The following is a 26,960-nucleotide window of genomic DNA, read 5'->3' on the forward strand; positions in this document are numbered from 1 at the left end:
CAACTACTTTCATCCTAGTACAACTGAGTTGCAGACTTTACCACACAGGCTTCTTGTCAACCTCAAAATATTAAAATAATAAAATGGTAACGCACTGAAGATAAATTGTCATGGTGAAAGGTGGCCACTTACAGGTATGGATGGGCCTGTAGTTGATTGCCCTGCTAGCATCTCCCGGACTTGTCATTCTTTCTGGCTTCAAAAAGACATCTGGGAAATGGAGCTGGTGCTCTACATCCAATAAATAAGTGTTTGCACTTCACAGCCCGTACACAGCTTTGAAGAGTCCTGGGATCTGCCTGTGGTGCTGGAGAGTGGGAAATGTATACCGGTACTTTTCTGAATCCAGTCTGTGTTTACAGAACATCTGATTTCAAGACTAAACTAACTTGAGGCCCTGGCATCTTGAAAGCACGTTGGTTGTTAAGATGTTCAAAGGAACCGAGCCTAGCTAGAAAAAGGTGACATTGCCTGTACCACACTGGACGGAGGTCTGATGACTTTACCAACTGGAGCTCTAAGGACCTTTGGCTATGGGTATTCCCAGGAGTGGGGCCAGTGCTCACTGTGCTATAGGACTCAAGCTACAGCTACAGGGTACTGATCAGCCGCTACTAAGGCAAAACCAGTATGAAGTTGATTATGGTCTCTTCTTGAGGGAGCCTCGCTTGGAGTTCAGACTGGACTGTTCCCATGAGCAGCAAGGTGAGTATTGATTTGTCTAGCATGGCGAAGTGGGGTAAAATGGACTTGAAGCGGCCCGAGCAATTGCCAGTCGCTGAGATTATTTTAAGCATTCCATTCAGCATTTTGTTGTTGCAGTTAATACCTTGGATTAACAACTGAAAAATATTTCAGTGCTTAAATTACTACTACTACAGCTCAGAGTAAGGGAAGAGGAAAACAAATAGCCAAAGAACACTACTGGTTTGGGGACAATGGAGAAGCCAGAGTTTGCTTAGTAGAAATGTGAGACTGAACACACCCTTCATAAAGATTCACGTGAAACAGATAAGAAAGCTTTCCACTAGTCTCTAGCACTACTATTCCTTCTATAGGCTTACGAGAAAACAATGAGACAGCACTGGGAGATCATTATACTCATGTTCTAAAATAGAAGTTGAGGAAGAAGATGGTTTTGTTTCTGGAAGGAAAATGATGCAGGGTATGAAGAACAAACACTCAGGAGTCTAGCAATGGAGAAAAAGTTACTTACATTCGCTCTTTCTTGTAGATGCCCTGTCTACCGTTGAATTCCGGCGGTTCTCATGTCCACTTCCCTTGCTGTCTGTGATTGCTGTCTCATTTTGTTTTGATTTAGGATTTTTTTTTCCTCTTGTGATTCGGTTTCTTTGCTTCCTGCTCCCTCTGCCGATTTTTCTCCCTCCCACTGGCCCTGCACACCTCCCAGGACCTATTTAATGGAGGTCACAACGCTACCCCATTGAGCAGGTCCTTGTGTCTGCTCCCCTTACTGCCCCCGATTGCTGCCTCATTTTGTTGTGGGGTTGCTTTGCCTCTTGTGATTCAGTTCATTTGCTTCCTGCTCTCCAGACGGCCAGCTGTCTTCCTGACAATCTTTCTCCCGCCCACCTCCCAGAACCTACTTAACGGAAGTCGCAGTGACACCATTGAGCAGGTCCTCGTGCCTGTTCCCCTTGACGCATCATGTTGCTTTGGGATTGCTGTGCCTCTTTTGAATGAGTTTATTTGCTTCCTGCTCCCCCGCCGCCCAGTTGTTTCCTGGTGATTTTTCTACCTCCCACATGCTTCGCCCACCCCCAGGTGCTACTTAATGGAGGTCACAGCGCGAACCCATTAAGCAGGTCCTCATGTCCGGCCACCTTGCTGTTTGTGATTGTTGTCTCATGTTCTGTAATGGGATTGCTTTGCCTCCTGTGATTGAGTTTATTTGCATCTTGCTCCTCCCGCTAGCTTCCGGCTGTCTGCTTCCCTTGATGCCTCTATATCGGCTGCCTCATTTTGTTTTGTTTTGGGATTGCTTTGCCTCTTATGATTCAGTTTATTTCCTTCCTGCTCTACCGCCGCCCACGCGCTTTCTGCTGATTTTTCTCCCTCCCACCAGCTCCGCCTACTTCCCAGTACCTACGTATTGGAGGTCGCAGCGCGACCGCGCAGTGAATGTGCCGCTTGCACACCTAAGGACTGCCCACCTGTGCCCATCCATTCCTGGACAGCGCCCAACACCAGGAACATAAGATCCTCCATTCACCCACAAATACCCCACCACAGAGCTCAGAGCCTTGGACCCCAGACACCACAACAACTGCGGCATTGCATATCCACAATCAAAGGTAGGGCCTTTCACCTGTCGGCGCTGCTTCTTCTCCTACACCACCGGAGCAACCAACAATGCCAGAGACACCACAAACACTACTGCATCCACCTTGCAGACGAAGACCACAGTAGAACTCCAGTGCATCCTACTCAACACCCGATCGCTAGCCAAACACACAACAGAAATCTGGAACATGACCTCATGCCTCACCCCAGATGTCATCCTCCTCAAAGAGACCTGGCTGAACCCTGCTGTGACGGAGCACAGACAGGGCGGCACCTGGGGGACCCGGGGCATCACAGAGTTCTCGCTACCGGCCATCGGGATGCGGACCCAGGACCCGGAAGAAGATGCGGGAGTTCAGGAGGAGGAGAGAGGCAAATGCAGCGTCGAGGAGGAAGAGACAGGGAAGACAAAGGTGACGACCATGGAGACGGAAGAATACACGAAAGCAGGCGGCCGGGAGGAAAAGACGCCAGCCCCTGGAATGAGACCAGCCGGGTTAGAGCGAGGTCGACCTGCGGGAAGGCCCTAAGGATGAAGCGACTGTGACCCCTTTACAGGGTCACGGTCGCAGGCAAGTTGCCCGTACAGTCAAGGGTTTACTAAGGTGGTGTGTGTGGGGTGGTAACTGGTGCAGTGTTGGTTGTCTGCCTGACTAGGTGTCCTGTGGAGATAACAGGGCAGGGAGGGCAGAAGAGTTCTCTGGGAGGTACCGGCTGAAACGTTTGAGACCGATCGGGAACAACACAAATGGACACAAAAAGGGAGAGAGAAGTGCATCCCTCCCCGCAAAGTCCCTTCCTCATGGGGTGGGTCCCCCTCACATCGGATGTCCAGCGCTGTTTTATTACATGACAAGTGGTGTCAGAAGTGGGATAGCCATACCATCCCCCGTCACGTGGCAAAACCATGTCTCAAACCATTAGCTTGGACGACATGTTAAAGCAACTAGCTGAGGGACAGCGGCATCTCCAGCTAGTGGTGGAAAGACAAACAACGAGGCCAAGAAAGATCGGGAGCATTTGCAGGAGGCTCTTCAGGCTCAAGCTGGCCTGATTGCACAGAATCAAGTGGTGCAGGACGCTGTTATCCAGCGCTTGACGGAAACCATTGCCAGCAGCAAAGTCCACCCCAATGTGCCCAGCTCTGTCCTCCAGAAGTATCAACCTGGAGAAGACCCAGACATTTCTTTCACTAACTTTGAGCACATTGCCGGCACCGTACAGTGGCCTTTCAAACGCTGAGGGCAGTATATTTCTCCCTTTTTGTCGGAAGAACTACAAACGGCCTATCAGGCAGCTAACCCAGCAGGAACAAACTTGGTTGTGAACAGGAGCATTATCGAAAGAACATTTGGAAAAGAAAAGTGGTTGCCTCAAGACAACCCTAGAGACCTGTTCTATAGGCTGCAAGACCTGGCCAACCGATGGGTACAACCCCATACCTCCAGTATGGAGGAGGTGATGGACAAAATCCTTCAGGAGCAATTCCTGGAAGGGCTGCCAAGCGCTACCCAGGGAATGGGTAAAGCAATACCCCAATGTTACAGTCACCAATGCCATTGACTTCGCCTGTGCCCACCAAAGAGCCCCAGAAGGCCGTCCACTCATGGCCAGACCACCTATGGCTGCAGCACCAAGATGGAGACACCCAGTGACTGGTCCCACTGCTCCCCAACCTAGACCCCTTATTGAGCCCCGCTTTCTTCCCCGTTCCACTCCGAAGGAAGGGGGCCCAGGGCCCCAGTGCTTCTATAGTGCAGAGTGGGGTCATATAGCACGTACATGCCCCCAGAGGCATAATACTACAGAACCTATGAAGGTGGGGTACAACAAAGGCAGTGTGCTTTTGGTTGGTGACAAGAATAGGGCCTACCACCCAAGTCTGGTTGTGAATGGCGCCCCCACCAATGCCCTTAGTGACTCCAGATGTTATCATTCAGTGATCACACAGGAGAGGGTCTTAACCCATCAGTGGAAGGAAGGGGAGAGAGTGGCCATCACGTGTGTCCACGGAGACTAAAAGGTGTACCCTGTAGCCAAGGTAGTGTTCGGGGAGAAGGGTGAGGAGGAGAACATGAAAGTAAGGGTCATACCCAAGTTAGTGGAGGAAATGATTGTAGGAACTGACTGTCGGCTTTCGCACACTCCTATCTCAGGCCATTGGGGAGAAGGAAGAACTTGACTGCCTGAAGGAAGCCGCCTTTTATGCAGAGGAAGTATCAAGGTGTAGGTTCAGGGAAAAGAAAACACGCAGCGCCAAGAAAAAACATATTTAGGTGGTGGTGTTAAACAGGCTGGCTAACAACCCTTCTACCTCCTCTGTTACAGACGGTGATATGGGGACACGACGTAGCTTCAGAGCTGCTCAGACCGACTTTGGGAAATGCCTGGTCCCGGACAGTACCCGAGGAGGACGACCCGATAGGCCCCTGTTTCTACCTATCAAAGAGGTTGTTGTATAGACGGGTGAAGAAGGACACCGGAACAATGAGACAGTTATTGGTTCCCTATTCCTTTAGGCAACAGGTCCTCCACTTAGCCCACAACCAGGCGGTGGGTCATTACGGACGGGAAAAGACTGAATAGTATCTCCTACGCCACTTCTAATTGCCGGGGGGCTTCTCAAACAACAGACGCTTTGCGCTGCTTCTCCACTCTGTCAACGAGTTAATCTCGCTCATGTACCCCGGGCGCCCCTATGTCCTCTCCCTATCGTCGATCCTCCATTTTCCAGGGTTGGTATTGACCTTGTGGGGCCCTGGGTCACCTCCGCACAGGGGTATCAATACATACTGGTGTTGGTGGACTACACGACCAAGTACCCCGAGGCAATACCGCTTTCCAGTATGACAACCAGCAACGTAGCCCAGGCAATGCTGGGATTTTTCAGCCAAGTGGGTTTTCCAAGGGAGCTGCTAACAGACCAGGGTACTCCCTTTATGTCCAAACTCATGGCCCAGATCTGTCAACTATTGGGGGCATGACAAATACGGACCTCTGTATACCACTCTCAGACAGACGACTTGGTGGAGCGCTACAATCGCACCATCAAGAAATCCTGAAGAGGACTGTGTCAGTGTCTGGCAGGGACTGGTACAGATAACTACCTCTCACTCTTTTCGCCATCCATACCCACACCCAATCCTCAACCGGCTTTAGTCCATTTGAGCTGGTGTTTGGTCGGAAACCACACACCCTGTTGGACATGGCTTCCGAACGGTGGGAGGGCGAGGAGGATGAAGGGAAGGGACTCTTGGAGTACGCCACTCACCTTAAGAACAGACTGGCTACTCTGTGGGAGGAGGTAGAGAAAACCTAGAGGCAGCTCAAGAGAAGCAGAAAAAGACATACGATTGTCAGTCAAAGCGGAGAATCTTTCAGGTGGGAGACAAGGTCCTTCTCCTCCTGCCTTCGTCTGACAACAAACTACTGGCGAGATGGCAAGGCCCCTTTAATATCACAGACAGGGTAACCCATGTCACCTATCGGGTGGCAGTTCTGCATACCGGGAGGGCTGGGCAAATCTACCATGTGAATCTTCTGAAGAAGTGGGAGGAAGACATGACCCCCGAGACAGCACCATCCACTGCCCTACTGATAACAGACAGTCAGTCCTTAGCCATCCCCTTTCCGCCCCACAAAGAGAACCCAAGCATCGAAGAGGTCCCCATGGGGCAGCAGTTGAGTCAGACCCAAAGAGAGACACTCCTCACCCTGGTAGACACATATAGAGACATGTCCTCCGCACAGCCAGGCATGACACCCCTGATCCAACACCACATAAGAACCAACAGGGCTAAACCCATTCGGTTACGCCCTTATTGCATCCCAGAAGCCAGACGAAGGGTGGTGGAGAAGGAAGTGGAAGAAATGCTATGTAACGACATAATAGAGGAGTCCCACAGTCCCTGGTGTTCCCCAATAGTCCTGGTGCAGAAACCCAATGGCTCTGTACGGTTCTGTGTGGACTTCAGTCAGTTAAACGCACTACCCCACTTTTACTCATACCCTATGCCTTGGGTGGATGAAATGATCGAACAACCGGGCACAGCCAGATACCTCACCACCCTGGACTTGAAAAAAAGGATATTGGCAGATAGCCCTAACCCTGGAAGCACGGGAAAAGACAGCTTTTTCCACCACATCGGGACTGTATCAGTTCAAGGTCCTGCCTTTCGGCCTTCATGGAGCACCGGCCAGGTTCCAGCGCCTGATGGACATGGTGTTACAGGCTCACCACGGATATGAAGCTGCATAATGGATGACCTAGTTATACATAGTCACACATGGGAACAACATGGCATCCACCTAAGAGCAGTATTGGATAGCTTAAGGCAATCGGGACTCACGGCTAACCTTGGCAAATGTATGCCTGCTACTGACTCTGTTAGGTTCTTGGGCTACCACATAAGGGAGGGTCTTATACGGCCACAGGTGGATAAGGTGGGCACCATTAGAACCCTTACCACGCCCACCACCAAAAAGGGACATCTCTGCCATCTAAGAAAACTTCCAACCCCAACTCACTGCGGCCGACATCTTCAGCCTGCTCACACCTACGAACACAAACCCCGAACACCTGATCACCCACTGGGACCCTCTCACAACTCAAGCCACAATCTCCATCATGAACTACGTGCACTCGGGTACACCCACGGACCCTTGTCCTCACCACGCTTCAACTTCGGAAGCAAGACAAATGGTGATGAGCTCAAGTATGTCCTGAGCACCTTCATCACCTCTGCATCCTTCCCTGAGGATTGGAAACACACTGAAGTGAAGCACCTCCTGCAGAAACCACCTGCCGACCCAGCAGAACCAAATAACTACCGGCCAATCTCCCTTCTCCCCTTCCCAGTAAAAGATCTCAAGAAGGAAATCAACCAGAAACTCACTAAAGACCTGGAATGCAACAACCTTCTGTATCCCTCTCAACCAGGATTCAGAGGCAACCACAGCACAGACGCAGCCCTGATCGCAGCCACCAATGACATCAGGGACCTCCTGAACTACGGGAAAACTGCAGCCCTCATCTTCCTGGACATGTCAGCCACCTTCAACAAGGTATACCAATGCATCTTGATCAATAGACTCCACCATATCGGAATCCAGATTGCCTCATAACTCACTGGAATAACCATAGAACGAGTCTCCCACTGTTCACCTTGGAACCCAAGAAGATCTAAGGCGCCCCACAAGGATCGTCCCTTTGCCCCACTCTCTTCAAAACGTACATGACCCCAACCTGGCCAGCACCATCATATCACATTGACTCAACATCATCTCCTACGCCAACACTCTGCTCATCATTGCCTGAAGACCTCTCCACCACCCAAACTAAATTCCCTAGCTGTTTGATGAACTTCGCGGACTGGATGAAAGACAACTGTCTCAATCTCAACACAGACAAGACGGAAGTCCTCATGTTTGGGAGCAACACCTCTCCATGAAACGAAACATGATGGCCTGCTGAACTTGCTGCATCCCCTGCTCCAACAGACCACGCCTGCAACCTTGGCATAATTTTGGACAGCAAGCTTTCCATGAAGAAACAGGTAGACACAGTCTCACCTGCCTGTTTCCACACCCTAAGCATGCTCCGCAAGAGCTTTAAGTGGTTCCCAGCCAACACCAGAAGGACAGTTACACAGGACCTCATCACCAGCAACCTGTACTACGGGAATGCACTTTACATAGGAATCACCGCACACCTCCTAAAGAGACTACAGATAATAAAAACACTCAGCAGCCAGACTCCTCCTCAATCTCCCCAGAAGTACCCACACCACAACCCACCTCAGGAAGCTACACTGGTTCCCGATCCAGAACAGAGGCAAGTTCAAGATGTAGACCCATGCATACAAAGCCCTGCACAACAATGGAACAGCCTGCATAAACAAACGCTTGATATTACACCAACAAACCAGACACCTGCCAAAGCAACAGCGAAGGGTGCTCCTTCTCACACCTGGCGGCTAAAGCTTCGAACGACCTTCATCTGCACCTCACGACCACCCCATTGCCACAGCAATTCAGGAAAGGACTCAAGACCTGGCTGTTCGAATAAAAAGATTACCATGAAACAAGCAGCAACTCTACCGCCGTGAGAGCCTCATGGGTGATTTGCCACGCTTTACAAGTCCTTGATTGATTGATTCCTCATCTTTTGATTATTGTCCAGAAATCAGACTGGATCTGGAAACATTTCTGCATGCTGGTATGCGACTCTGCGGTAAAGTCATTCCCCTCAAATTGAAGAAGGAACCATATTTAGGCCCCACTCATGTCATGTCAGTTGGTTTCTAGGCTGTCCATGTCCTGTCGAGCCCATCAGCAAATTGGCTTTGACCAGTGTGCAGCTATCTACACTTAGGACCTCAAAGATCCTAGTTCACAGAACGAGGAGGGTGGGAGGGTCGGTGAGCAATCTTCAGTTAGATAAAGTATCTAGCAGAAAGAGATTTAACAAATGTAAGTAACTTGTTCTTCTGATAGAGTCTTCAAACCGCAGATTCCTCAGCTTTAGAACAGATACCAAAGCAGTACCTCCCAGTAGGTGGGTCTGTGGACTAGCTCAAAACCAAAAAGTACTGCAGGACAGAGTGGGCAAAATACCCATTTCGACGGACCTGGCTGTCCAGAAAGCAGTGCTTCGTGAACGCATAGAGCGACACTCTTGTAGCAGCCTAGCAAATATGCAGAACAGGCATTCAGTGTAACCGCCATGGCTCCATTAGAATGAGCCCACAAACCTTCCAGGAGTTGCTTCTTGGCCAGTGTGTAGCAGATTTTAATGCAGAGCACGATCCATAAAGTGATGGTCCTCTTCCGCGCTGCCTTGCCCTTCTTAGCTCAAGTAAATCCCACAAATAGTAGATCATACACATGATGTCCCTGGTACAATTGATGTAAAAGCTAAGAGCCCTTTTATGATCCAGTTAATGGAGTCTCTTTTCCTCCTTAGTGGAGTGAAGAACGCCAGTAAGGTGATGTTTCGCCCGACTGCCATCACTTTCGTTAGCACTGGTGAGGGCAAAAGGGAGCACAACAAACTGAAATTGCTCCTGCCCCATCTTGAACCGCAGAGAATTATGTCTGTAGTACAGAAGTGTGGAAACTAGCATCCTGCAGGTCCAATGCTACTGTCGTAGTATTTAATATAAAAAAAAGTTGGTGCAAAAATATTTATCATAATTGAAGTTTTTTTTATAATGCATGAATTTGTAACCGAAAGTTGCACCTGAACTTAGTTACCTAGGTCACTTAGAACAGTAGATAATGAGATTAATAGTTATGCCACATTTCCCTCTAAGAAGCCATTATTTCTAATATGGATGTAGTTTCTGATGCTCTGCTCAACCTGCTCCTGCTCATTCACCCTCCCAATCAGTGTCTCATTGCAAAGCCATTTCTCCCCTTGTCTCTGCAGAACAACAAGTGAATGACGTAAATGTGATAGTCATGTACAACTTTGTTAGAAAGCCTATATTATGACTGAAACTTCCAACATGTACACAAAGTATAATTTTCAAGGACCTCTGCTGGAAGTGTTCGTGTGGACGCGCAAAATGAGACATTGTTAGAGGGATGTTTCATTTTGTGTTAATCGTTAACGGACGTTGGTTGCTGAGGGAGAAGATAAAAGTCTTCTCTTATCCTAAGAAGTGGGTTAATGTTTTAAGAACTTAGGCAGGTATTTCTGAGTTGCCAATGCAACCCTAACCATGATCATACTATGTTATATTTACAGATTCTATTTTTAGTAAGTGTTATTTGCGTATAAAAGTCTTAGACTTTAGCTGTTTAAGTTTAGTTTCAGTTTAGGCTTAGCTCTATTAGGCTGTTTTCTTTTGGGGTTCCGAAGGATTACAGCTACCATTTGGACTGCTAGTACTGGAGCATTTATTTTTCTATGTCCACTTGATTTAGACTCTTAATGGGATGTGTCTATACTCTTCATGAGACTTGAAATTCTTACTTAGATTCTCTTAACCAGGGATTATTAAAGTCTATGATTTTGTACTTATTTTGTAATTTTTTATTTTGTGCCTTTATGGAATTTTATGCATATTTTCTATGTACTGCTTTCAACTATTTCTGTGTAAAATAGATATGTTTTGCTCATTTTTGGCCTAGAACTCAATTCTTTCCACTTCCAATATTTATTTCTGATTAACCCTACTAAACTGTGTTATTGTGGTTGGAGTGTAGTCTCTAACAGTTAGATCAATTAGAGATGCTAGAGCCGAATTACTTTGGTAAAATTATGGGGTGTACAAATATTGGAGTTCAGATGAATATGGGGGTTTGACTTCAATAATACCATCCAGTCTCCTGGGTTGAGGGCAGGCAAGACCTGTGCTAGGGTGAGCATCCTGAATTTGTCCTTCTGTCGGAGGGAATTGAAAGGGCAAAGGACTAAAATAACAAGTTACTTACCTTTGGTTATGTCTTATCTGGTAGAGACTATCTAACTGCAGATTACTTACCTTAGAATATTCTGCATGTGTCAGACAACAGGATCCGTAAACTTTTGTTGAGCAGTACCCCTGCATGCCTGTAGGTGGCGTCGTTCTGCTACGCGTGGCATCGTCCGTGCCAGATGTTATATGTGTGGTGCCTATATAGGTACCACCCAAGTGTGCTGATGTCAGTTTCTTTTGGCAACTTTCCACACCAGAACACAGAGCCACGATAAGCACTGACCACTGGTGTGCATGTCTAGGACTCTTTAATAGGGGTAATCTTATCGCTGGAATTCATTCGCAGATCGGGAAGGATGGGAGGGTGGGAGGGGAATCTGCAGCTAGACAGAGTCTCTACCAGATACTGCATTACCAATGTTAAGTAACTTGTTCATCTGATAGAGACTTCTGGTGACAGATTCCTTACCTTAGAATATATACCCAAGCAATACATCCCTTGAAATGGGGCACCAAAAGGGATTACACCAGAAAAACTAACTGAACGGATGAAGTGCCCATTCTGACAAACCTGACTGTCTAGGCCTAAGTGCTTACATAACGTGTGCAGAGATGCCCACATAACTGCCTAATAGAGGTCCAAGACGAGAACACTGCGACCTAACACAGTGGTCGCAGCTTTGGCTCTGATTGAATGAGCACTCAAGACCTCTGAGGGTTGCTTCTTAGCCAATACATAGCACATTTTGAAGCAGAGGTAGGTTCCTCCACCACCTTCCCTTTCTTGGCCCCAAAATATCCTACGAAGAACTGATCGTCCACCAGGAACCCTTGGTACTACCACGATAAAACTAAAACACTATTTGGGTCCAGGGGTGGAGCCTCACCTCAATAATAACATTGCAGACTTCAGGTGGAAGGTCAAAAGCGGTCAACTGTCGTCATATAATCTCCATGCAGAAGGTGGAGGGTTCGGAGGCCTGGGTGCAGTGCCCTGGCCTGTTGCTGAAACAACTGACCCGTCCGAAAAGGCAGCCTGATTGGAGGAACGATAAATAAATAAATAAATAGGAGCCGTACTGGCAGAAAGGCATACAGCAGGCAAGAGCTCCACTCGAGATGAAGTGTCACCAGGTGAGAGCTGCCTTGGAACCTCCAGTGCGCAAAACCGCTGACATTGTAGGTGCTCTGCAGTGCCAAACAGATCTAACTTCTCCTCAACCTTGAAAGAGGCTTTGTGCCACCTCCGGATGGAGACGCTATTCGTGATCTGTTAGTCATTGGCAGCTGGGTTAATCTGTTCTGGCATTCAGAGAGTCTGCCAGGTGTTGAATATCTAGAAATATGCCTGGGTGTTCTAGTCACATCCACAGGCGCAGCCTCTTGACAAACGAGTCTGAAACCCCACCCTGCCCTGTTTGTTGAAGTACCATATGGCGGTGGTGTTGTACGTGAGCACCTGCACCAGCCTTCCTCTTAGCAAAAGAAGGCAGGAAGGCATTCACTGCTAGTCGAATCACTCAGAGCTCCAGAAGATTAATTTGCCGCCTGGATTCCGCAGAAGGCCGAAGACCGTGACCTCCACCTTTCCATGGCACCACCAGAACCGAGCAGTCCGCTCTGGTTGAGAAAGGGAGAGGAGTCTGCCACGGACCTAATCTTGGTATGTTAGCCACCATTGCAGGTCATTTGCAGTTCCTTCCTAGATCTGAACCACAACAGGGAGATTGCTGCGCTCACTGGAACATCAGATGTTCGGCGGTGCTGAGGGTGTCGTCGGTGTTGGTCGAGACTCTGAGAGTGTTCCTGTCGATAATGGAGATTCCTCCTCCTACTCCGTTAGTGCGGTCCCTACGGGTGATCTTGTACCTGTCCGGGATGGCCATGGCAATATCGGGTGCCAAGGAGGGGTTCAGCCAGGTCTCAGTCAGGAAGGCGACATCTGGAGAGGTTGAGTCTAGTAGGTCCCAGAGTTCCACGGCATGTTTGCGGGCGGAGCAGATGTTGAGAAGAATGCATCTGAGGTAGTTGGATTCTTTTCTGGTCGATGGGTTGGCGAGTCGGATGCTGGTGAAGCGGCATGTCCGGCAGGAGAAGGGTTTTGGGTATGTTTTGGGGCGGCCAGGCAGCAGATGTGTGATCGCCCAGCGTTCAGTGCGTGGGGGTGCTGGGGTCGTAGCGGAAATGGGTCTCATGGTGTTCGCGGGGGCCAGGGGTTCTGGCGTTGGGCGTGGTTTCGGCGCGGACGGGCACACATGGGCTTGCCTTAGGTGTGCCCGCTGCGCATATGGGTAGGTGGGAGGGAGGAGCAGCTGGGAGGGGGGAGCGGGCGGCAAATGGAAGCACAGGGGGGCGGGCCGCAGGGGAGGCAGTGGCGGAAAAAACGAGCGGGAGGGCTAGTGAATTCCAGTCGCCTTGTAGGCTTGCGCTTGCCATATTACCCTCGCTGTCCAGTAGTGAGGGGGTTCTAAGGATCTCGACCACAATGTCTTCGCCGAAGCAGAGTCCCAAGTTCTCGCCCATTGTAGAAGTCATCCTGTCTCGTGTGACAGAAAAGAGAGAGGAAACAAAGGGATAGAGGTAGGTTACCTCGGCTGAGCCGCCTTTCCAAAAATGTATCAATACAAATAAGGGGGGACCAGGAGCCAGTTATGGTCCAGTGCCCGTGCTAATATGAAACATGTAATCAAAAAGGGGACACTGTTCCGGCAGAAGGGTACAACATGTCACCCACTCGCTATGAGGAAGATGAGTGAAAGAGAAAGGGGGGAATAAAAAGAAGCGAAGAAAATCCTGAATCTTGACAACTTCAATTGGGAACAGCGTAGACACACCAATTGTTAACACTAAGAACTGTGTCTACCTGATCACCTGCCCGTGTTCTCTGAGGTATGTGGGAATGATGACCCGACCGGTCAAAAAAAGGATAAGCGAACATAAAAGCACTATCATGGATAAGCGAACATAAAAGCACTATCATACGAGGCCGGACGGCTACCAAAATGACAAACCACTACATCGAGAAGGGCCCTACCTGGAACTCTAACTCACTGAGTACACTAAGGGTAGGACTATACCGCCTTTTGAGGACAAGTGATCATGGGGGCATCACTACAACACGAACACCCCCTAACTAGGTGCATGAGACACTCTGTCCTACGACCTCTCAGACATGGGGATATAATGATGGGCCAGTACACAAGCTAGCCATTTCTTCTTTATTTCATCTTTATAAAACTGCAGTGGTAATCTTTCTTACTAGAGGTGGGCCCGCCATGCTTTGACAAAACCACTATACCCAACTATACCCAATGGCTTCCAGGTGACAATCACCTCATTCTGAGGTTATAGTTTTATGCCAGAGCAAACCCGCACTTTAAGTAGATAACACATTTCCGCCACATTTGGGATAGCACTCCGGTACATACTTGCGCTCAGCACGTCTGGGGTCATCAATCAACATGACGACAGGGCTCTGCGCGGTACGCAGTCCATCTGGACTTGAGTCCTTCCAATAGACATGCACATGACCGCTGCTCCTTTCACACATGTGCAGCAGTTCGTTACATGACTGGGCATACCGGAAGAGGGGAACCTCCCCAGGAACCAATCAGCAACAGTATTTGAAGTTGTCTCCGACAGGGCCACTCATTACAGGCAGAATAAGTGAGACTGAGCGGCACCCAAGCACATTTGTAAGTAGAAACGCTGTGATGGGGACCACAAAGACTGAACAGTTATTTCTGTGTATTGCACGGTTGTGTATGAGCCATGGGTACTATTTGATGTTTGTGTCCCATGTTGTCTCTTTCTTCAGCCTGGTACGGTGTGGGCGTCCTACATTTCTAGCCTATGGAGCAATTCTCCTTTGAATAGGTAAGGGCTATTGAAGATTGCTAATACTCCATGGGGGCTATGCCATATTCTAACATGGGCTCACTTGACTCAGACAACTGTTATTATACATGTGTGGCAGTCAGTTGCAGCTACAAGAGTTCCTAAAACCTCCAGCTGCCACCCCACATGGCTTGGAGAGTTGCCTCTCTCTTTTTTCCGCAAACTCGATATGCTACATGCAAGTAATAGCCCATAATGCTGGGCTCCTCCTCCTTTGGCGCTACGCCCAGCGCAGGTGTCTCCTTGTACGCCGGCAGGGCCACACCCACAGCGGCCATGCATTCTGGCGCTGTGTACGCTGTCGGAGTTGAGAGACTGCGATGGGGTTTCTGCGCTAATGGCATTATCTTGAGCCTACCTGTCTCGTGTTTTCTTTTGTTTTCTTATGTTTTCCTATGTGATGTGCACCATACGACCATCTACTGTTGGAACACAATGTGTCGCCACAGAGGTTGTTCCGCCGTATGTCCTGTCTGTTTTTTTTGTTGTTTCCTCTCCTAGGGAGTGTTCAGGAGCGGTCACGACTATTGAGTTTGTAGCCACACTGTAGGGAACAGTTCTTTGGCCCGCCCTAACACCATTAGAGGGTATTTCCCCCTTTACCTTTTACGTGCACATTACCTCACCTGGTTTTCTTTCTGTTCTGAAGAAGCGCCATGGATCCTTGAGACCACACAGGCGCGAAACATGATGACCTATCTATCATTCTAGTTACCTGAGCACATTAAGTCAATTGGGGTAACACACAACCAGATGTTTTACTCTGTCAAGGGTACCGCCACATCAAACAATTTTTTGGTACCCCTTACGCAGTTTCAACTCAAGTTGCTCTCACTACACAACCTTCCAAGGGGACCCACCCCACACACCCGCTTGCATCAAACGGCTGTTCTCTAAAAATATCTGAGCCAAAGTGACCCTTCGGGCATTGCAGCGCCGGCCTGACAAGGAGCAAACGCCCAATGATGAAGCATGACATCCTTTGGGTTATGTAAGGGCATCAAGAGGCAAGACTAGTTCTCCCCTCTCATTAGTGGGTGCTAATACCTTGGGAGGCTCTACACCTTTCTTTTTTTCCCCCCCTTTCTCTTTCACTCATCTTCCTCGTAGCGAGTGGGTGACTTGTTGTACCCCTCTGCCGGAACAGTGTCACTTTTTGATTACACATTTCATATTAGGAGCACTGGCACTGGACCATAACTGGCTCCTGGTCCCCCCTTCTTTGTATTGATACACGGTTAAAACTGTTTATCAGAAAAGATACTTTACCTGGCACTCACTTTCAGGCAATATGAAACAGTGTATCAAACCAAACCTGGACCATAACCCAGACGGTAATGAGGGGCCAGTCCACTTCAGAGAACCACTCAAAGAATTTGTCCCAGTCCTTTGGAAGGGGGACTGTAACACAGAAAACTGCTCTTTATGTGCAGGATTAACAGTGCAGGCATACTGATAGTAAGGTATGCAACAGCCTTCATGGTTCTCTACCTGGAGGGTAAAGTCTCGTTTACTCTGGATAAAGACCATAAGAAGACAAAATTCACAAGCAATTTTTCATGTGGTTGTGGAAGACCCGTCACCATACGTTTCTCAACTTCTAACCTCTATCACTAAAATTCTGAACATGGATGTGATAGTCGAAAGAGGAGGCCTCATTAACAGACTGTGACTACTATTTGCAAAAAATCTAACTTAGGCTGCTGGGTTACTTTTTGGGATTCTATTAATTAAGGAGCTGCAATTTGTCTACAGCATGTTAAACCCCTCACAGGGACGACTAAAGATCCATAAAAAAGATGTTCCAACCAACTTTTTTTTGGAGGGCTGGCTAAGGAAAATGGGGCACTGCAGGCCAGTTCCATCAGCAAGGCTCCCAGAGAACAAAGAAATTCTTCCGAAAAAAGGTCACTGGAATGACCAAAAGAGATTCATAATTTTCTTTCCATCATGAGCCACAACTGGCCTCAAAAATGTTTCCCAGAAACAACCACTAGGGAGGATCTAACTATTCTGGAGGATAATGAGGTGTGGCTTTTACCTTCTTCCCTTGACCGCCCTCCCCTCCAGCTGGCAGGATATGAAAATGTATTTAAACTGGAGAGCTGTGACAAGCACATGAGGATGCGTCAGATAATTCAACATTTTTTACACCTGTACTCTCTTGTCAAACCGTAAGACCAAAACCTACTGTATTTTCGTGAGACAAAAGTATGGTCATAACTGCCGGGGTTCGTAAGTTGTTGAGGGAGAGGGCAAACGTCTATTTATTGATACACCCAAACTGGCTTCTTCAGCAACATCTTTATAGTCAAGAAAAAACACAAGGGTTCTAGACTAAGCATTACCTCATTATATTCAACTGTTGTGTGATCTCCAGACATTTCAAGACAAAAGGCTTCAATTGATTAGAGAACCTTCTACTAAAAGGTAAGTCCAAAACCTACTGTATTTTCCTGAGACAAAAGTATGGTCATAACTGCTGGGGTTCGCAAGTTGTTGAGGGAGAGGGCACCCGCCTATTTATTGATACACCCAAACTGGCTTCTTCAGGAACATCTTTATAGTCAAGAAAAAACACAAGGGTTCTAGACTAAGCATTACCTCATGATATTCAACAGCTGTGTGATCTCCAGACATTTCAAGACAAAAGGCATCAATTGATTAGAGAACCTTCTACTAAAAGGTGAATGGATGGTTGGTCTGAAGCTGAATTTTGAGTGCCCAGACCATATCTATAAATTCAGGCTTTATTGTTTGTTCTTTTCCACAATCGTACATAGGGCCAACTGTGGAATATTTGTGGGCAACAAGAACATGGAGGTAAATTGTCTCCAGGCTTGGTGTTCACTATCAATGAATCCAAGTCAGATCTAATACCCAAGAAAGAGATGGGATTGCTGAGTCGGGGCAAAGCTTAAATGACTCCATATTAAAATCAATGTAATAGACAGAGTAGCTAAAGAAGGTTCTAAAATTGAAAACTCAGTCCCTGAAACAGTTAGCCTGGATGTTGGTCAAATGACATCTTCCATGCATGCCATATTTTCAGACACCTTTACTACAAGGCACTTCAGAGATTGAAGATTTTAGTTTTCTGCAAGGAACTGACATTTCTGAAGTAGCAGAACTATCAGAAAAAGTAACTGGAGAGACGCAGCAGTGCCAGCATCACAAAGAGAGGTGGTAGGTTGAGCCTTTTTCTGCTCCTCTCTAGACATTACAGAATCGGGTACAACAACCTAGGTTGCAGTTGTGGATGTAGTGACTTCTTTACTGGAGGAAAGTAGTTGAGAGTCAAACTTTAACTGTATGTAAACTAGGGAGTTATTGGTAGGCCCATTCGCTGTGAGGTGCCTGACCCAGAACAAAATAAAATGTGCATCCTGATGAGGACAGACAACATTTCAGTGGTGAAAACACATTAATTGCCTAGAAATCGTAAAGTCAGTTTCTAGCCTAAATAATGAAGACTGCAAGCACTGCTGCCTGGATCCGAATACTTTTGGGACAACAGAATACCTCCAAGAAATATAAACACAGTAGCAGACAAACAAATTTTTTTCTACAGAACTCCAGAAGCTCAACCTCTACCTCTAAAATTTCCAGAAAATATAAATAAAGTGCATCAGTGATCTCTTTGTGTCATACTTATGTTTTTTCAGGTGGAGACCAGATACTGCTGCAAAATCCTTTCTGGAAGAAAAAGGGTACCATGCCTTTCCATTACTTTGAGGTTTCTGAGGATGAAGGCTCAGGTATGACTTGACTGAAGTAACACCACAAGTTTGGTTACCTTTCTTCAGGAAATTTCTTCGGATTTCTCAATAACTCTACTGAAACATCCGATTTTTCTGACAAGCCCCAGGTTATTGTACAACCACTGTTTAAATCAGGTCAGTTACAAACAGTGGCATGGAAGATTTCGGTGGATAAAGGCAAGTTCCAGACCTTTCAGAGAAAGCTTCTGTCTACATTGATCAGGCCTGGGAAGCTGGTACCAACCAGAAATATAAATCAGCTTGAAAGAGATCTTGTTGCTGATGTTTTCAACACCTTTTGTTTCTATCCAAATTAGCATAAGAATGTTTGGTGCACAGAAAGAGAAGCTCTTACAGGTCTTCTATTACCACGTGTCAAGGATCAATATTTGGCGCGCCTGAAATCGAACAAGAAATTAGCCCCACTACCATATTTTTACATATTGTGATGTTACCATTGTTCCTTTTGAAGAGCTGGGCATCGTAAGAAGTCTTCACCAGCATATAACTATCTGCTAAGCAATTCAATGCTGTTTATTTCCTACAGGAGCATATCAGATATTAGATGTTACATTTGGCTGGTAGACTACCCCTGATAGGGCTACTTTTGCTGAAGTCAAGATAATTAAATTAATTAAATCTAGTACCAGACTAAGTTCCGAGCACTTTCAAAAGAAATGTAATTTTACGAGTGGTTCTGTAGATTACAATGAAAGTACGGGGGAGTTCAGACCAGCTCAAACAAGACAGCTTCTTTAGAGAAACTGTTTGCTAATAACTAATCTCCAACATTAGATAGATCAAATTGAATATGACTTAACTGCTGCACATCCTGTTAGAGCAATAAAATGAAGTATGTGTACTAGTCCAGAGTTGATATTTAAATATGTTTTACTTCAAACAGCTGATGGATATAGTTTATTAGCAAGTAAACTCTGAGTTAGCAGAATCCTCAGATCGAGTCCTAACACAGCTTTTGCAACAAAGTGTATATTCAATTAAAGACCTGGAGCAGAAGAGTATCCCATCCAGTGAAGTTTCATGGAAATACAAAATGTGATATTAATTGTCCTTATGATTGGTATCCTGAAATGTTCAGTCTTATTTTTCAGTGTCAGTACGGTGAATCATTCTACAAATACGGATTATGGATTGTAATGGTTTGTGTATTTCTGTGTTGTACATAACATTGGACACACAAGATGCACCTGGTACATAAAGAAAAAGACGGTTAACTGGTTTGCACTAATGTATAATTTCTAGCATTTTACATTAATTTCAAATCAAATGCTACGAAAGTTCAAATATTGTGTATTTGAGATGTTACCCCATACATATTGAGCTTTGTAAATTATCCACCACAACATCTTTCGAGCTCTAACAAAACATTGCTTCTACCCTCAGCCCCAACAGATAAGAAAGTGCAACTCAGGCAGTAGGAAAGTCCATGAATACTCACCAAGCCTGGCATAGATATGGCTGAGGATTCGTGCTGGTTGCACTCGGATGGGGTAAACATCAGCCACCGTTTCCACTTCAATGTCATGGTTCTTTAGTATAGCTTTGATTTCTTCAGTTTCTGCTAAAATGGACACTGAGAAACAAGAGAAAATATTAAATACTGGCATATCTCTCAGAAGGAAAAAGTGTGCAAAGTCTAAATATAGAAGATATTTGCATCACAAGAAACAAAGAGATCAAACATGAAATGAAATTCATAAATGACACCACCTCCCTCTAGTAAGAGGTTGGGGCATTCAGAGTTTGCCAAATTGAGGGTATCAGCCAAAAATGGCTTGGAGCCCTATTTGTAAAACTCACAGAGCCGGGCAATGAACCAGATTATACGGCAGTGGACGAAGAACCAGACTGTACGACAGTGGAGATGTACCTGGCTGATTCATATGGTCAATGCATGTCAGACGTTTTACCATATTTAGGGCTATCTTTCGGACATACTTTGCTTTCTTTTCAGCACTGCCAGAAGAGCCTGACATTCAGGCGAGGGAAAACACAAATGATCCCCAAGCACCACATGCTGTGAAAAAATTCAAAGAGTGTCACTGCCACTGATTTTTTTGTTTTCCAATATTGAGCTCCTGCTTTGTGAGCTTGAAATTGAAAAACAAAATATTTTGCCATTTTGGCAGAAAACTAACAAGGTGTCATCTCAGCAGTTATCTGTCTTCTGATCAATTGCTGCACCATTGTAGTAAGTACCTGTAATATTGTTGTAATGAAAGATCTTATTTTAACTAATTAGCAAAGAATTAGTTTCAAGAATAATGTTTGATTAACTATTATGAATGATCGTGATTTGTATCAATACACATGATTTATGAAATAGCCAAGTTGATGATACAAAAAATAGAAAAATGACAAAGGAAACTGGAAAAACATGTGGAAAAAGGGGGAAATAGCGGCAAATGATACATAAACCCACATACATTTTGACTCACATAATTCAATAGAGCTGCATTATATGGCATCACGTTTTTGTATATCTTCTAATCATCATGAGACATTTTCTCTATGTGATAAGGAAAGTCATCCGGACTCAAAACATATATGAACCTAGGTATTCATGGCAAATTTCTAAGGCCAAAATCACTCCAAGCCCTTCAGTCCCACCACACTTTTTTTCTTCCAATTCAGTAGTTTTCATTACAACATAGATGAATAGGCACAAGTATATTTTTATATCAAATATTTTTATTAGTCAACTTGAATTCTTATCGGACGGTTTTAAAACAGAAGAGCCAGTTATCATCCATCATCTGCCTGATTGCACCAAAAAGCTGGAGATCTTCAGATCAAGCTTAAAAAAAAAAGATCTAAAACGGGTCCTGCACTGCACCCCTTTGATTAAAAAAAAACAAAATCGAAAAAAATCTTTCGCACAATTGTCCATTTATCCTTCTGGATCAGTCTGTTAATACTGATATCACTCAATATGGTGTGGGTAGCACTTTTCTTGAATACTAACACTAAATGAAGATAGTTTTGCAGTTATAGTCAATCTTATGGTTTGATTTAATCGATGCCAACAAAAAAGTCACTTCTAATAGCTTTCATCCTCAGAAAATACAAACTAGATACAAGTTTCACAAATGCATTAAGACCGTTTATCAGCCAATATTTGCGACCAAGGAAAGGATTGCCTAGCTGGAATTTAGGAGTTTAGGCTTTTACGTTTTCTAAGTGGACTTCACTGGAAAAGAGATTACCGTTGAGGACAGCCTTAGAAGATAGGAACCTCGTTCCTATCCAGGGCTACCCATAAGGAAGCACTGTAACACCCGTCAAACCAGCCTGACATCATACAATGTGACAATGTTGAAAGCTGCATTATTGAATTCTCCATTATCAAAAGAGAGGAATAATCTGTTGTTAAAGAGCAATGTTTGCTTTACCCAATAAAAATGTTAAAAATCATTTTTCACTAGGCCTCATATATGTGTAATGAAAAAGTTCTAATTAGATAGCCTAGACCAGCTATAGAATTCATTATAATACATTAATTCTGACTCATATTACGAGATTCAATAGTGCTGTCGCCCTAAGTCACAATCAATTGTTTTTAGTGATGCCCAAGATAGGTTTTTACCATCCAAAGGAAAAATGACTGCAAAATATGTAAATGTACTAGTAAACGTAAATGTACTCTGCCTTAGCGGACGATGGTCCAGTTAACTTCATATTCAGCGAACATCCCAAAATCAATAATTAATTTCAATAATGCTCAGGAATTTGCATCTGCATTGGAAATGCATGGAGTGTACCATCATAATATGCTCACTTTTTACTCTCTTTTGTATAACATAATACCACATATTTCACAAAAAATCTTCTAAAGTAACTGAAGGGTTGAGTACCAGATCAAATTAAAAGGATAAAGTTGGAAAGCTATGCCTGGTTCCTTTTTATTTTCAGAAAAACCCAGTTTACTCTGGTTTGTCGTAAAGCACGCTTCAGGTTTACTGGGTAGTTCCCTAATCATGAATTGCTCGTCAAGTCCAAATGTCCTTAATGTTTTAAGCTGAAATTCCCAACTTAATTATTTTTCTGTATCTCCAGGCTTTGTCATTGGGGTAATCAATTTGCTGGACAGTTTTCTTATTTACAGACAGAACAGCAGGGTGACCATTACCAAAATGTAAAAAGAGTGAGATTACAGTGTTTTGATCAGGCTGACAGCGACAAATTACAACTCTCTACACAAATGGTTTTGTAAGAGTCGAAATTAAGATCTGCTCAGAAATTAAAAATGTACCTTACACAAAGAAACTCGATTAGTCTATTACCAGAGAATGTGAAAAAATGAGACTCGTTTTTTCTTTGTTTTAACTGACAATGCTGGGTGATTGTAAAAGAATATTTTAATATCTGTACCTGAGCAGTGATTGTCACTGCAGGAAGTAGCCATGTTGTGTTTTGAGCTGCAGCTGGATCTTCCACTATTCCTTCCATCCCCACTAATTTGAATATCAAACCACTCTTAGAGCTCTGCCTCAACTGTAAACACCCATGTGTGTAGGCTATTTAACCTAGCTGTTTAGGGTACAAATTGAGGTTCAATGCATCTGATTTTTTTAGCAGAATATTCAGCAAAGCCATGAGGGCATTCTCACCCAGAACACAGATAAACAGTCCAGACACGTCCACCTCTTCAGAACTTTCGCTCACTTAAGTCTTCCTGTGGGGGCGCTGGTACTCTGAATAAATCCTCCCTTTCACATCACCCTTCTGGATTTTCCCGAGTGGATTTTTCTCCCTCGACAGTGGTGCTTTCTTACTTGCTTATTCGCCACTTTGTGTCTCTCTAGATGTGGTGCCATTCTCTCCAGACGAATGTATGATGGTATTTCATATGCGTTTAGGATGCATGCCTTCGGATAACGAACGAGTCTTTAGCACGCCTTTCCTTAGCATGCAAGTCATTTTAACGACTTAGCTTAGGGGTCCTACATTTTGGAATAGTTTCATTTACTATTACGACTCCAGTCTGGGCAACAGTAGGGAAGGTGTTAGACTTTAAATCCAACACCATTCCACCAATGCGCCCACCTAAAGCAAGTTGTTGTTACGATTTGCGTGCTGAAGGAATGTGTACCAAAGACACATTCATTATATTGCTGCCACTGTGAAGGCACAACATGATTCTGGTTTGGTCCTAAAGGACGTTTCTTATCCAGACACCAGTCAGTGCCATTCTGCCACTACCTAGTTATCTTTTTAGCCACATGTGTCAGCAGTAATGTCCTGCGCCTCCTTTCTGTAGGGGAAAGGCTGTGGAACAGCAGGTCAGGAACTCTCTCCAACCCTTGGTAAATAAAAGCCTTTACTGAAGAGGTGAAATTACCTCAGTGGGGTGGGAGAATCAGGATTTTCTGTAGTACAGCTCAAACATTCGCACACTGGACACTCACCTCGTTTCAAGCTCCCACTCTGTGATTTCCCAATTATTAGAACAAAATCCAAGAAGGTTGAAACCCCATGTGAGTTGTGGGTTCAGTGAAACAGAAGAAAAAACACTTCACCAGTCCCATAAGAGGCCCGAATGACGGTCAGTCAAGCCAGAAAATCTCAGCCAGTCCTCTACAACTTCCATACCTTCTTATATTACTGCTTTCAGCTCCAGGAATCTCCAACACTTGAGTTTGCTTTTCAAAGGAGAGGGGAAGGAATTAAGTGGTGATCAAGATGAAAGTGTTTTAGTTCTCTTTTGAAAGCAGACAAAGAGCGGTCAGTGTGCACAGTATGTGAAATGGAGTTTGGTGCACATCTAGAAAAAAACTGCTGCATGGTATATACTTTGGTGAAGATAGGGGTTTCTAAAGAAGGGTGTTTGAACTTTAAAGCTTTGAAAAGCCTCATGAGATCTTTAGCTCTACGGCCAGATAATCAGGGATTCGAGTAGTTTATGAACTAAACTAGCAAGTGTGTAAGTACTAGCAAGCAGGGAGCAAGTCAAAGGAGTAATGCAAAGCAAAGCTGCCAATCTCCGAGTTCAGATATGCTGCAGTATTCAAGCAAGCTTTGAGGTGAGGAAGTGAATTTTAAGAAATAGAAGTACGACTGACATTCCCATAGTCACGTCTGGATAGTATCAATGTCTAGAGAACATTATTTAATAGACAGGATCCCCAGATATGTTAGGTTGGTGATGGATGTTGCTAGCCTTGCTGTTAGTGTGTTTATGGAGAAAAAGCCAATTATCAAAAGTAAATGCAGACGATTCAGTGTTTTTAATAATGATTGAAGTGCAGTCTAAAATGTGCAAATATCTAGTCAATTCTGGGCTCGGGTCAGCAAGATTGGAGTAAATGAGTAGGAACTCAGTTTTGACAGAACTGAATCGGAGATGATTATCAGTCATACAAAACTGTATGTTGTGAAGAGTTAAAGCTATTTAGCCACTATGGATGGGAGAAGAGACCATGCAAATAATCATGGGAAACAAATCAACCGAGAAATAACCATAGTCATGGAACAATGTTTCAGCGCAGATGACAAAACTGGGGGTTACAAATCAGGATATTTTCGATGGTATCTCGCACTGGTGTACTTGCCTGTATGTTCGTTTGGGCATTGATTTATGTTGGGCGAGAGGTGAGAACATTGAAAACATGATGAATCAAAATGACTTCAAGCTTTGCAAGAATCTCTGCATTGACAGTCAATCGCTGTAAGGGCACATATAAAACGTAATAATTACCATGGCATGTGGAAAAATATTGTACAGAAACATTATAACCTTTGCCATCATTATCAGAGGTTGCACTACTCTGCATAGTTTTTTGTTTCTGCTGGATCAATTCATCACAGAGAGTTAATGCGTAAATCTAGCCAAGTGCTGTTTGTCAAGTGAGAAGAGGCTCAGCAACCTAGTGACCTTCCAAAAACAGTGTAATGCGCAAATGAACAGTGATGCGTGGTCCTCAAGCCTCTCATTCCAACATACCACTTCCCAACAGTCAGTCAGCAGAGTGCAGCGAGAGGACGCACCTATCCTGCCGCATCGTCGACTTGCTGCCTGACAATACCGTCTGGAAGGGCTCCCGCGACTCTGAATTGCGACCCGGCCGCCGTGGCACCCACAGTACCAGCACCGGGATCTGCTAGACGGTGTGTTCCTCTACCATAGAGGGAGATTGCTCTAAAGGACGTCTGAGACGCCAGAGACGCAGCAAACTGCAGGCCCCCTCACTCTTGCCCCCGTTTGCCCGTGGCTGGTGGCTGATATGATCTGTGGCAGCATCAGTACTAGCTAGCATGGGGATCAGCAGGGGGAGGGGGGGGAGGGGGGCCTGGGAGAGGGAGAGCCACAACCGGAGGCATCGTGAGGCGTGGCGAGTTAAGCGCCACTATTGGCGGCCGCTGAATGTAGAGCCCAGCAAGACTGGAAGCGACCCAACTAGGTTGGGTGCAGCTTGCAGCCAGCTAGTGTGCCCTGCTCACTGTCCAGGCTCTGGCTCCGCTTCCATTCTTTTTGATCCTCACCGCCCGGTGACTGGGATACCCGCCGGACAGGGTCATCTGACCTGGCTTGACCACCAAGCTATAAAGCTACGATTAGGCTATCGGGCCACTAGGGCTGCTGTTGAGGTTCACCAGGACTATCAGGCTATCTTACCGGCCCGCCCGCCACTGACATTTTCTCCCACTAGTGCACTGAGCTCAGAACAAAGAAGAAGCATGTGGACAAGAAACTCTGGTCTGGCCCAGTATCAAGACAACTATCGGCCACACAAATCCGCAAGGGGGCAACATTCTAAAATGCTGTATCATCTAGGTAGAGGAAGTGTAAAACTTGGTTCGAACCCCTGGGATGGGCAACAAACGGGTGAACAGTCAAAAATTTCGACCCCTAATTTGAAGGAGGAGATTACGAACTCGAGTGAACTCACCGCAGTCGGCAATTGCTATAGCCCCAATGGTAATAGCGATATAAGAGCATATTTTCATCAAACAATTAAAACAATTAAAAAAGGGAAAACAAGAAATCCTGGAAAAATAAACAATATACCCCGCACTGAAACCATTGCCAGTACATCGACCAAGACACACGAGGTTCTAAGTTAAAGATCCCCATTTGCCGTCTCACTCTCCCCGGAAATTATTATAGTCAAGGGCAAAAGAACACAAGCACAAGAAACCACACCCACAACTGATCAAGGCTTGTCATGCCCTAACAACTAAGTAAATTGTACCATAGTCTTTGCAAACTCAGGGGAGTTAACTACTTCATCTTTAGACAACGCTCCACTGCCAGGCCCAAAATGCACGTTAACATGCTTCCACATTAACAACAAGGATGCAAAAGAAACATGAGTCGAACTAATGTCAGCCCCAATGGTCGCAGACTCAACTGGCTCTAACTCGCCAATACACAATATAAACTATCAGTCAAACCTGGGATCGCAGCTCGTTTCAGCCACAGACAGTTCTTGTCTTCCACCATCCTACATTGACAACAATCACATAGGGAATAGTGGGGAACAGCCTACCCAGCTCAACTTTTTTAACAACATTATTATCTCAGAAACAAGCGGGGACTCTACTTGTTCACCAA

At 45.5% G+C, this 26,960-nt stretch overlaps 1 protein-coding gene across 3 annotated transcripts in view; it reads right to left on the reverse strand.

Moving 5' to 3' along the window:
* Positions 1-26,960, reverse strand: part of PHKA1 (phosphorylase kinase regulatory subunit alpha 1) — a 1,293,387-nt gene that overhangs the window by 728,958 nt on the left and 537,469 nt on the right. For all 3 annotated transcript variants that reach the window (XM_086942009.1, XM_086942008.1, XM_086942010.1), the window contains exon 14: positions 19,845-19,979. In XM_086942009.1, the coding sequence (XP_086798135.1) occupies positions 19,845-19,979 (135 nt within the window). The remainder of the gene's footprint in view (positions 1-19,844; positions 19,980-26,960) is intronic.

Source organism: Lissotriton vulgaris, chromosome 10 (assembly GCF_964263255.1).
Source record: "Lissotriton vulgaris chromosome 10, aLisVul1.2, whole genome shotgun sequence".
Taxonomy (NCBI): Eukaryota; Metazoa; Chordata; class Amphibia; order Caudata; family Salamandridae; genus Lissotriton; species Lissotriton vulgaris.